Source organism: Schistocerca piceifrons, chromosome 6 (genome assembly GCF_021461385.2).
Source record: "Schistocerca piceifrons isolate TAMUIC-IGC-003096 chromosome 6, iqSchPice1.1, whole genome shotgun sequence".
Lineage (NCBI taxonomy): Eukaryota > Metazoa > Arthropoda > Insecta > Orthoptera > Acrididae > Schistocerca > Schistocerca piceifrons.
This window is the reverse complement of record NC_060143.1, coordinates 29,332,752-29,346,087: the sequence shown is the minus strand read 5'-3', so window position 1 is coordinate 29,346,087 and position 13,336 is coordinate 29,332,752. Positions and strand designations below refer to the sequence as shown.

The 13,336-nt window shown below is 42.5% G+C and overlaps 1 protein-coding gene across 2 annotated transcripts in view; it reads left to right on the top strand.

Moving 5' to 3' along the window:
- The first annotated feature begins 267 nt into the window (after positions 1-267).
- The window catches only part of LOC124802767, a 146,853-nt gene continuing 133,784 nt past the window's right edge, over positions 268-13,336 (top strand). Inside the window, exons 1-2 of one of the 2 annotated variants that reach the window (XM_047263760.1) lie at positions 268-459; positions 544-580. In XM_047263760.1, the coding sequence (XP_047119716.1) occupies positions 331-459; positions 544-580 (166 nt within the window). In that variant the 5' untranslated portion in view covers positions 268-330. Of the gene's footprint in view, positions 460-543; positions 587-13,336 lie in introns of both variants that reach the window. The other variant, XM_047263759.1, reaches the window with a different exon arrangement.

Here is a 13,336-nt window from a genome sequence, read left to right as displayed (position 1 = left end):
TTTTAAGCTTTCTTTTGCACTTGACACGTTCCGCATCATAACGGTTTTTGTGAGATTAATCAATGGAACGCGTAAGTAACTAGCTATTGATCCTGTTTCATCATTTGTATAAAATTCACTTGGGAAATGACTTGATGAGTATAACATATTCGTTTTGGTAACATGAACACATATTTTATGGTTAAATAACATTGCCAGTTTGGAATTTATATTTTAGTACACATCGTAATCGATGGGTCATAGAGTATATCATTCGGATGTCAGAGTTCCAACGTGAACTCGTGTGCTTCTGGCTCCCGCCAAGTTTGAGTAGCATACGAAGCTATTAGCATGGAGTTGGTGGGTAAGGCGATTGATGTGGTGAAGGATAGTGGATACGTCTTGAAACAAGAACTGCCCACATATATTAAAGTATTTGGATTGGAAGAATCTGTTGGTTTGTTCGTTCATGGTTTTGAGGTAGGAGAAACATAATTCAAAATACAACCCCAAGACTTATTATTTTTCAAACGATCAGCTGTTTAGACACGAATGGTTTTGCAGGTGAAATCTTCTGCGGATGTTTTGCAGGATAACTCCAGTGAGTGTAAGTTTCGATATTTTACACGTTTATATTTGAATGCTAGATTTTTTAAAATATTACAATTATTGATTACTGCCATCTGTAGCCACTGCTATGTTATTGTCAACTTAGGACTTGGATGCGTGCCTGGATTACTCTACAGTAATAATACGATGACAGATGGACTTAATGTTAGTATTAAATTATCAGTATTGTTGCTGTTGTCATGGTTTCAAGTTAGGTAATAAAGTTCCGTCGCCAGAAAAGAATACATACGCAGTGAACAGTAGATCCTTTAAATCGCTCAACATTTTTTTCGTTAGGCGAACCCGTTCGCATGTTCTGAATATTATTTGGTAGCGCAATAAAAGCCCCATGGCCATTATTGGTAAGCTGTCATGGGTCTTGATTAGTTCATATCTTGGCCTATCTAGATTGACCTGATTTTGGGAACTGTTTATTCGCCCATTGACCATTCAGCACAACAGTGTCGCACATGTCTGTTAAATACAAAAATAGTATATTCATGTATAAAACCAAGGGCGTCTGAATCACCGATGGCGACTTGTAAGAAGCCATAAAAAAGCTCTACTTTCGAGCCTGTTGAAAATTTGTTCTCTTACTAAAATACTGTAAAAAAGAATAAACATTATTTGAATATAAACACCTGACTAAACTGTTTTCTTTTCCCGTTTCCCTGAGAGCTAGGGGGTGGGGGTTCGGTGTGGCTACTGCGAACATCAGGCTTTGAGCAGACCAGCTTGTCTGTGTAGATCCTCTGAATTGTTTCAGTTGTTGATATTAATCACAGTCCTTCCTGAGACCCTTTATTAATATTTGTTGTATGTATTGGTTTGCAGTTGTGTATTAAATGGTCAAAAGTGAATACTAAAGTAGTTGTTCTTTCCTGAGAACATGCAGGTCTTTTGTATGGCTTGATGGCATCGTCTAGGATAAAATATGTGGGGTAAAATATTGTCCTGTTAAAAATTCCAACTCGGGGTTACTAATAAAGTTGGTAAAACTAGATGTAGTGGGAATTAGTGAAATGCAGTGGCAAAAATAGGACTCCCAGACAGTGTGTATGGGGCTATAAATACAAAACCAAATAGGGCTAATGCAGTTGAAGCCTGATAATGAATAAGAATGTGGATAAGTTACTATGAACAAGATAGCAAAGATGTTATTGTAGCCAAGGTAGACATGAAGCAAACCTAAGTCAATGCAGATGGAAAAGAGGAAACATTGTACGATAAAGTAAAAAGTCATTCAGGTAGTTAAGGGAGACAAACATTTGTGACTGGGGACTGGTGTTCAATAGTAGGATGATATGGACTGGGAGAAAGTAATGAGGGGCAGGCCCCTGGTAATATATTGAGGTCAACAGAACCTACCATTAGTGGATGGCTGCTTTGTCCTGTAATTTATTGATGTGGACTTATGTGCTGAAACAGTAAGAGATTTAACAGAACATTGACAATATTTTTGTATCTATATTATTTTTTGGAATGTTGTTGTGGTGATAGTGGTATAGGTCAGGTTCAAAGATGACAGTTTGATTTTGAGTTGGCAAAGCCGAAGAATGTGAGTATGAAATCTTAGTTGTCTATGACTTTGTGATTAGTAATGTAGACAAAGTCATAGGTTAAGTTAGAAGGTTGGTAGTTAACCTGGCACTATGAACGGCTTCCGTTAATCACACTTTTGCACTTACCGTATTTTAACTAACGCAAACACTTGGTTTAAGAATTGTGGAAGAAGGCTCTGGGTTGGAAGTGAGCTGGAGATTTCGGAAGATTTATATTACTAAACACTACACAGAATTTGAAACCGGACTGGAAAACATTTCCTTGACTCTGAGAAAAACTGAAGAAATTGCAGAAAGGCAGGAAATGGATATGTCACCTGGGAATGAACAAGAGATGGTTGGGAGTTTGAGAGAGACCATTAAACAATGACTGACAAAAAAAAAGGAGGAAGAAATACTGTAGGTAATTAATAGATAACTGTATCAGATGAAGTACTGAAATTAGCAGAGGATAAAAAAGGAAAAAGATGAGAACTAGTAGAAATCCTTGGAAAAATCAGGAGACACTGAATTTAACTGACAAAAAGAGAAAATATAAAAAAGGTGCAAATGATGTCTTGTAAATGAGAGTGACAGTAAGTGCAAAATGGTTGAACAGGCATGGTTAGAGGACAGTTGCAAAGTTGTAGAAACATGGAAGACTTGGGGAAAGATAGATGCTGCCTACAGGAAAATTAAAGACCTTTCGAGAGTGGAGAAATGACAGCATGAATATCAGTGGCTCAACTTACAAGCCAGTATTAAGCAAAGGAGGAAAGGTGAGAGGTATATATAGAGGGCTATACAAGGGAGATATATTTGAAGACAGTTTCCAAAAATGGGGTAAGATGCACAGAAGTTGGCCAAAATATGGAAACTACATGAGAAATCTACATCTATACTCTACAAAGCACTGTGAGGTGCATCACAGAGGGTTTATCCCATTGAACCAGTTATTAGGGTTCTTTCCTGTTCCATTCAGGTATGGAATGTGGGCAGAATGATTGTGTGCCTCTGTGCACACAGTAATTCTAATCTTATCCTCACGATCCCTAGGTGAATGATATGTAGGTGGTTGTAGTATGACCCTAGAGTAATCATTTAAAGCCGATTCTCGGAACTTTGTTAATAGACTTTGTCAGCATAGAGGCTTAGTCTGCCAGTTCAGATCCTTCAGTATCTCGGTGACACTCTCCCATGGATTAAACAAACTTCAGTATCCCCTGTTATTCATATCTGGTATGGGTCCCACACACTTGAGCAATATTCTAGAAATGGTCACACGAGTGATTTGTAAGCCATCTTTTATGTAGACAGATTGCACTTGGTGAGTATTCTGCCAATAAACCGAAAGTCTACCACCTGCTTTACCCACAACTGAACCTATGTGATCATTTCATATCCCTACAAATTGTTACATCCAGGTATTTGTATGAGTTGGCTGATTCCAACAGTACTCGTTGATATTATAGTCATAGGATACTACAGGTTTTTTTCCATTTTGTGAAGTGCAGAATTTTACATTTCTTAACATTTAGAGCAAGTTGCCAGTCTCTCAACCACTTTGAAATTGTATCAAGATCTGACTGAATATTTATGCATCTCCTTTCAGAGAGTACTTCATTATAGACATCTGCAAAGAGCCTGATTTTACTATTAATATTGTCTGCAAGGTCAGTAATAAACAATACAAACAGCAAAGGTCCCAGCACACTTCCTTGGGGCACACCCGAAGTTACTTCTGCATCTGGCAGTGACACACTATCAAAGGTACATGCTGTGTCCTCCCTATCAAAAAGTCCTCAATTCAGTCACAAATTTCACTTGCTGCCCCATATGATCATACTTTTGACAATAAATGTAGGTGCAGTACTGAGTCAAATGCTTTTCAGAAATGAGGAAATACTTCATTTATCTGGTTGCATTGATCCAAAGCTTTCAGTAAGTAGTGTGAGAAAAGTGCAAGTTAGGTTTTACATGATCAATATTTTTTGAAAGCCATGCTGACTGGCACAGAGGAGGTCATTCTGTTCAAGATACTCATTATGTATGACCTTAGAATATGTTCTAAGATTCCATAACAAATTGATGTTGAGAATACAGCACGGTTGTTTGTGGATCACTTCTACTACCCTTCTTGTAGACAGGTGTGACCTGTGCTTTTTTCCAAGAACTGGGCACAGTTTTTGTTAGTGGGCTCTGTGATAGATTAGTTAGAAAAAGGGCTAACTCGGCTGCAAATTCAGTATAGAATCTGACAGGGGCTCCTTCGCGCCCTGGGGCTTTGTTCAGTTTCAGCTGTTTCCCAGCACTACTGGCACTAATACTTGTTTCATTCATCTTGTCAGTGGTACTAGGATTAAATTGGGGCAATTCTCCTGGGTTTTCCTTTGTAAAGGAACGTTTGAAAATTGGGTTAAGCATTTCAGCTTTTGCTTTGCTACCCTCAATTTCCATTCCTGTCTCATTTGGTAGGGACTGGACACTAACTTTGGTGACACTACCAGCCTTTACATATGACCAGAATTTCTTTGCGTTCTGTGAAAAATCCCTTGATAATATTCTGCTGCGGTAGTCATTGAAGACTTCATGCATTACTCTCTTCGCAGCCAAACACGTTTCATTCAGTACGTCACTATCTATAGCCCTACACTTAGCTTTACATCTATTATGCAGTAATCTCTTTTTCTTTAGAAGTTTCTTTACAGTGATTGTATACCACGCATGACCATAACTGCAGATGCTGGCTAAGCTTGCAGTTTGTGTGGTTGCACAAGGTGGCGCACGAAATGTGTTACCATTTTGTTTTTGAATATTAACTTTGCCAATACAATCTGAAAGGAACATACACTACAATGAAGAGCTGTCCATGGAGATTTGTTCTAACTCAGCACATGCTCAATATGTCCACCATTTCGTTTTCTAACTCCCTTCAAACGAACACTAAAGTTAGTGATTACCCTACGGCACATGTCTTCCGTAATTTCACTGCAATCTTTAAGAATAAGTCTTCTGAGCTCCATTAAATCACGTGGACATTTCGGGGAAAATTTTTTCCTTTAGGTACCCCCAAAGAAAAAAGTCACATGGATTGAGGCCTGGACTATTGGGGGGGGGGGGCAATTTTGTCCATCATTGAAGCGACCTGGAAACCTGAGTGAAATGAACCACTGCATGTTGAAGGACAAGGCAGTAGCAAGAAGCTGTGTAATGAAGCTATTGCGAAGCATACTCAAATAATGCTCGCTGTTCAGTTTCTTCAAAGAAAAAGGGTCCAATAAGTCCGTGACTGGAAATTGCTGCCCACGCTGTAATTCTCAGAGCATAATGTTGTCGTTCGTGAAGCACTTGTGTGTTTTCAGTGGCCCAAAAGTGTACATTTTGTTTGTTAATCACACCATCTAAATGAAAATGCTCCTCATCTGAAAACCAAACGTTGCTGAGAGTTTCTTCCCTATCCTCCGCTCACTGAGCAAACAGTAGTCTCTGCTGCTTGTGTTCTTCAGTGAGCTTCTGTGCACAGGTCATCTTGTATGGGTTCATATGGAGGTCACTTTTAAGAATGCGTTGAGCGGAGCGTCTGGATATTCCCAGTTGCACTGATGCCTTTCTACACGATTTCCCGGGACTTCTCTGTACAGCAACTCGTACCGCTTCAATATTCTCCGGCAAACAAACAGGCTTAGGCCGAGGTCGTGTCACTTCCAATACTGTTCCTTCCTGTACAAATTTATCGTACAACCTGTGGATGGTCTTCTTGCAAGGGACCCATTGTATGTTAAACTGTTGTCGGAAACCCCTCTGAGGCACAACAAGGCTTTTCGTTTCATGAAAAAGTAACACAATTGCCGATCGTTGCTGTGTCATCAGTCTTCCATTGTCAGCCATTGCTGCTTACTAGTCTCCGAGCACCAGTATCGTGAATTACACGTCATTTCGTAACTCATTTGTTTTTCCAAGCTCTGCTGGTACTGCTGTAGAGATCCCAGCAGGATATCTAATGTGCGTCGTAAATTGTGAAAGAAACAATTGCTAACACATTTTGTACGCCACCCTGTATTTGACTGAGAGTTCCACTTGTGCAATTTCCTCACTGCTTTGCAAGTGTCTGTCATAGTGAAAACAGTATTCTCTGTGATTGTGAGTGCATTAGGTCAGAGCTAAGTGAATTTGAACATGGGCAAATTGCTGCCGCCCGCTTGGTGGGAGCTTTTGTAAGTAAATAGTGTTTGGTGTTTTAAGAGGCACAGTGTCGAAAATTCATGTCACATACAGGGAAAGCGGAGAAACATCATCCATAAGAAACAATGTGAATGTGTTGAGCGATCGTGATGGATGGTCATTGAAGAGGACAGGCAAAAAATAAGAAGTCAACACCTGCAAAAGTCACTGTAGAACTGAATGTCCCACTTGGGAATTCTGTCAGCACCAAAACACAAAGGGACCACCAGAAGAATGGAACTGCAGGGTGAGCTTGAATTCCAAAACCACTCATCACTGATGCAAATGCCAATAACAGGAAAACATGGTGCCAAAGTCATAAAAGCTGGACTGCGGAGTGATGGAAGAAAGTCTTTTGGTCTGATGAGTCTTGTTTGACTGTTTCCAACTTCTGGCTGAATTTACGCCCAAAGATTGAAATATTGCGGGGGTTTGGTGATGATTTGGGCAGCAATATCGTGGTATTCCATGAGACCTATGGTTACTATGTAAGTTCGCAGTACTGCCATGGGTTAGTTGGCCATTTTGGATAATCACATCCAGTCCACGCTACAGTGTTTGTTCACCAGTGGTGATACTGTGTTCCAAGACAAGACTCATGTTCACATAGCTCGCATTGTCCAGGGCTGCTTTTGTGAATATGAGGATCAACTGTCATATCATGATATTATTGAGCCTTTGTGATCACCTTTGGTGAGAAAGGTACTTGATCCCTATCCACCTCCGTCATCATTACCTGGACTTGCCACTATTTTGCAGGAAGATTGCTTTAAGATTCTCTGGGAAACCATGGAGCTAGAAGCTGTTTTCAATGCCAACAGGTTTCCTACACCCTATTAGGCACAGGAATATGATGTGTTTTTGGTGTTTCCATATTTTTTACTCCAACTCTTGTAGATGAAGATGAGTTTGGAGATAAGATACTTAGAGAATAATTTAACAACAAAAATAATAAATTATTCATAATGTAACGTAAATGAACACACAAAAAAATCTACTCACCAAGCGGTGGCAGGGGAACACACACAGACTAAAGGATTTAACTTTCACAAGCTTTTGGAGCCAGTGGCTCCTTCTTCTGATGGAAGAGTTGAACGAGAAGGAAGAGGGTTCGGGGAAAGGGGTACAATTTTGAAAAGTCACCCTGGACCCCCATATCAGGGGAGACTTATTGGACAGGATGAATTAGTCTTTCCTTCTCATCCCCGTTTGCTAAATCTCCCCTGACCTGGGGTTCTGGGTGATTTTTATAGACTGTACCCTTTTTCCTAAACGTCTCCAGTCCTTTTCCTTCACCCCTTTTCCTTCCTGTTCAAATCTTCTGCCAGAAGAAGGAGCCACTGGCTCTGAAAGCTTTTGAAAGTTAAATCCTTTTGTGTTTGTGTTCCCCTGATGCTGCTTGAAGTTGAAAAAAAGACCCCTGCAGTAGATGAAATCCCTCGAAATGGTTGTAATCCTTGTAAGAAGCAGCCGTAACAAAATGTATGGTATTGAAAGATGTCAGACCGAAAAAATACCCTTAGACTCACAAGAAAAATGTGATAATTCCAATTTTAGGAAAGGCAAGTGCTGATTGATGTGAATATCACAAAACTATCGTTTAATAATTCACGTTTGTGAAATAATGATACAAATTATTTACAGATGAATGGAATAACTGGAAGAGGCAGGCCTCGGGGATGATCGGTTTGGATGCTGGGCAAATTTAGGAACACATGAAGCAACGCTGATCCTATGATGTATCTTCGAATATTGGTTAGAGAATAGGTTTACGTACTTTCATAGCATTTATAGATTTAGAAGAGAGAGCTTTTGAAAATGTTGACTGGGGAACACTCTTTGAAGTTCTGAAGATATAAGGGATAAAATAAAGGGAGCAATAGGTTATCTACAGCTTGTATAGAAATCAGGCTGCAGTAATGAGGTGAAGGACATGAAAGGTAAGCAGCATTTCAGAAAGGAGTGAGAGAGGATTGCAATCTCTCTGATGTTATGCAGTCCCCTTGTATGCTGAGCAATTTGTGAGGGAAATTAAAGAGAGGTTTGGGAAATGCATTAAAATTTGGAGAGCAGAAATAAAAACCTTGAGGTTTGTTGGTGAGACGGCAGTTGTCAGGACAACAAAGAATTTGAAAGAGCAGTTGAATAGAATGGGTAGCATTTTGAAAAAAGCTTTTAACCCCAGAATGACATCCTGGGCAGTTGTGAAAATTTTTTTGTTTCCTCGGCCAGAGCCAGTGTGGAAGTCGGGGCAAGCAAGTACACAATATCGAAATTGGAATGACAACCCAGAAAAACAGTCAATACTGCATGCAGTGTGAGCACGCCACAAAGCCAATTGCCACACATTGCCCAAGCTGGAGGGCCAAGGCGCCGAAGCAGCAGAGCAACCTTGTGGAGAAGGGAGTATAACGTCATTCTGTTGACCAAGCACAATGATGTAACAGTGACTAAGCTTTCAGCACACAGTCAGTGCAGAAATAAGTGAACTGAAAACCTAAAGAGTGGAGTTGCAGTGTAGAGTGCTGACGGGTTCAGAAAACTAGAACACATTTGATCATTCTTGCCATGTGATGTCGTCATTAGTGTAGACTGACACTTACAAATACCAGCTTAGTTCTCATTTGCAGCTAACCAGTCCCAGGGTGGGACCTATGACACTCTGCAGCTTGCTTAGATGATAATGATTGATGGTACAACTGCCAGCTTGAGCTGAAGCTGTTTGCTGCCGTCGGTTACTACCACCTTGCTTCTGCCTTCATTGATGAGGATTTATGTCTCTCCTACAACCAGATCCCCTGGGGGCTTAGCAGATGGCACCAGGTGACCTGCTGAAGTATCATTAATCTGGTGAAGTGCAGTAGCTTCTGCCTTCCAACCTCTCTCTGTGAGCTGACGTTGGCACCACTGGCCATTACCTCACTGAGGGACCGTGACGTACCGCTTTGTGACGAAGGTCATGTCCTGCAGAGCTGATGGTTGCCTTTATGGGATGCAGTCTACCGTGTGAAAAAGAGCACCATGCTAACCTGCTGGCCACCAGAGGCAGCACAGGCAACACCGATTGACCTGCAGCTAGCTGACTAACGTTGTGGGAGCATTGAGTATGCACCTCCCTTGCCGCGGCAGCCAATGCTACAAGATATGCGGGTATCAGCACATATTGGTGAGGCTGGCTCACTTTGGCTCAGCCAGCTACTGGAAACTGTGAAGCAAGATCATTGTGTATCTGTGAATAATAATATCTTTTCTGGTAACAATATATCATTAGTCCCTTGAGGGGTTCGACAGATCATCATCACTCTCCATTCTATTCCATACTGACACCATAGAGGTGACAACTCCAGCCCTTCATATTTGGTGACAGTAACTGGTCACCAGCGTAGAGATGTCTGTCGGGTACCACAGCAGCACATTTATGGCATCAGCAGCCAACGTTGTCTGTCTTGCTCATTGTTGAACTGATCTGTAAATTTTGCAATTTGCCACTGTGTGGTTTGTTGAGTGCCCATTTTTATTGATCTTTTTATGTTTTGTTTGTTTACGGGCCCGGTGGTGCATTGTGATTGTCACGTGAATTCAAAAGTGTCATTTGTTAAACCGTAGGAACCTGCGGACCTGTCTTGGTTTCATGGCTGTTTTAAGGAAGTTTGCTTTTGACCAGTGTGTTGCCCGTATTGTAATTTGACTGGACACAAATTGCTGTGTATGTAGGCTGTATATAGCACATGTACACTCCTGGAAATGGAAAAAAGAACACATTGACACCGGTGTGTCAGACTCACCATACTTGCTCCGGACACTGCGAGAGGGCTGTACAAGCAATGATCACACGCACGGCACAGCGGACACACGAGGAACCGCGGTGTTGGCCGCCGAATGGCGCTAGCTGCGCAGCATTTGTGCACCGCCGCCGTGTGTGTCAGCCAGTTTGCCGTGGCATACGGAGCTCCATCGCAGTCTTTAACACTGGTAGCATGCCGCGACAGCGTGGACGTGAACCGTATGTGCAGTTGACGGACTTTGAGCGAGGGCATATAGTGGGCATGCGGGAGGCCGGGTGGACGTACCGCCGAATTGCTCAACACGTGGGGCGTGAGGTCTCCACAGTACATCGATGTTGTCGCCAGTGGTCGGCGGAAGGTGCACGTGCCCGCCGACCTGGGACCGGACCGCAGCGACGCACGGATGTACGCCAAGACCGTAGGATCCTACGCAGTGCCGTAGGGGACCGCACCGCCACTTCCCAGCAAATTAGGGACACTGTTGCTCCTGGGGTATTGGCGAGGACCATTCGCAACCGTCTCCATGAAGCTAGGCTACGGTCCCGCACTCCGTTAGGCCGTCTTCCGCTCACGCCCCCACATCGTGCAGCCCGCTTCCAGTGGTGTCGCGACAGGCGTGAATGGAGGGACGAATGGAGACGTGTCGTCTTCAGCGATGAGAGTCGCTTCTGCCTTGGTGCCAATGATGGTCATATGCGTGTTTGGCGCCGTGCAGGTGAGCGCCACAATCAGGACTGCATACGACCGAGGCACACAGGGCCAACACTCGGCATCATGGTGTGGGGAGCGATCTCCTACACTGGCCGTACACCACTGGTGATCGTCGAGGGGACACTGAATAGTGCACGGTACATCCAAACCGTCATCGAACCCATCGTTCTACCATTCCTAGACCGGCAAGGGAACTTGCTGTTCCAACAGGACAATGCACGTCCACATGTATCCCGTGCCACCCAACGTGCTCTAGAAGGTGTAAGTCAACTACCCTGGCCAGCAAGATCTCCGGATCTGTCCCCCATTGAGCATGTTTGGGACTGGATGAAGCGTCGTCTCACGCGGTCTGCACGTCCAGCACGAACGCTGGTCCAACTGAGGCGCCAGGTGGAAATGGCATGGCAAGCCGTTCCACAGGACTACATCCAGCATCTCTACGATCGTCTCCATGGGAGAATAGCAGCCTGCATTGGTGCGAAAGGTGGATATACACTGTACTAGTGCCGACATTGTGCATGCTCTGTTGCCTGTGTCTATGTGCCTGTGGTTCTGTCAGTGTGATCATGTGATGTATCTGATCCCAGGAATGTGTCAATAAAGTTTCCCCTTCCTGGGACAATGAATTCACGGTGTTCTTATTTCAATTTCCAGGAGTGTAGATGTTTTGGCCATAAGACACAGCAGTGCACAGAATCATGTTGGGCCATGAATTGCCAAAAACATGTGCAGTGATTTTCACGAGATAGTTGAATCTTTGAAAGAGCAGATGGTTTCATTACAGGGAATTGCAGCAGAACAGGAGTTGAATGATACATTATTAACAAAAATATGGCTAAATTACAGTTAGTGGGTGATGCAAAGAAATATTATGTACCAAGAGCCTCTCAGTAAGGCAGAAACATTTTACGAGTTGGCCAATTGACTTGTCTGCATTGTTGCAAATGTGAGAGCATCAGGTTCTTTAGGGAGAAACTCAGTGGGTTGTCGTGATAAGTCAGTGGAAAAAAATGGAAATGAGCGTATGGCATCGTTGGCCAGGAGGTCCCATTTGGGGAGGTTCGGCTGCCAAGTGCAAGTCTTATTTCATTTGACGCCACATTGGGCTACTTGCGCGTTGGTGATGGGGATGAAATGATAACAACACAACACCCAGTCCATGAGTGGAGAAAATCTCCAACCTGGCCGGGAATCGAACCCAGGCCTGCTTGCATCGGAGGCAAGCATGTTTCCACTGAGCTAAGCAGGCGAACAAGTCAGTGGAGTCCTTCTCTGACAGGATTAGGAAAGTTAACACACAGATCTATGAGCTCACATGGAATTCAGAGGCTGACAGTCATCTTGTAAAAAGTGGAAAATAGGGTCTTAGATGTGTTTGAGGGGTATTTACATTGACATGTAAAAAAACAGAGAGGATAGAAAATCCAAGTAGTTTGTCCACTGCTGTAAGGATTCCCACATGCCTGCAGGAAATAGATATTGCTGCATGGGGACAGAATGACCATAGTGTTTCCTCTTCTGAGGTAAAGCATTAAAGATGTGAGCGTATGGGACCACACTAAGAACATTGCCACCAGCTAGAATGATATGGGTATGGAGAAGTAGGACAAAAGACACATAACTGCCAAAGCAAAAGGTGAGATAAACAGCACTGAGGTAAGTGTTCATTAAAAGCAAAAGAGGGTGTCTCAACTGTCAGATGGTATGCCAAGTAAAACAAAGTACTGCACAAATGTGTGCTGAGGTGGAATGCTGCTTGCTTGCATAATAAACAGAGGACACGGGTGCTAAAGTGTCGGCCGTATGTTTGAACCTCTTAGGTAGAAAAGAGACAGATGTCTCTCTAATATAGGTTATGAGAGGTAGTTGATAATGACGTGATGTTCCTAGGGGACATTATGGCTCAGCTTTAGCATTGGAACTAAAAGTTTTCATATATTTTTTTTATTCTGGCTGGAGCCAGAGTCTTGGTTAATTTTTGTGAATGATGGTGCCCTATATGACTGTAACATTTTTTACGTTATTGTTATACTATCCAGATTTCAGCCTTAGGGCATTTTCAAGTATAAAAATTTGTATGTCAAAAGGACTTGTATTCCTTCTTTGTCTTCTATATGTTTTGGCACATAAATAAGTTTTTGTATTGGAAAATGGCCGAAGGCTAAAATCTGGATCACATAATAATATATTAAAAATTATTGCAGTCAATTGGTGGCAAAATAAAGTTTTGGGAAGCCTATAGAAGTGTTGCTACATGTTGGTGAAGGGTACTGTGCGTTCCTTGGAATTGACTTTCTTGATAAACATCATGCAAAAATTGACCGTTTGCAATATACAATTGAACTCGATGGGATGTTGTTTCCACTGGGGGCAACGACTGCAAGCAAAACAATGCCACAAGGTTCGCCAATCATTCAGTTGGTACCAAATGAACTGAGAACATGTATGCTAATGATAAGTTCATATGATAGCATACAGCAAGATACAGCT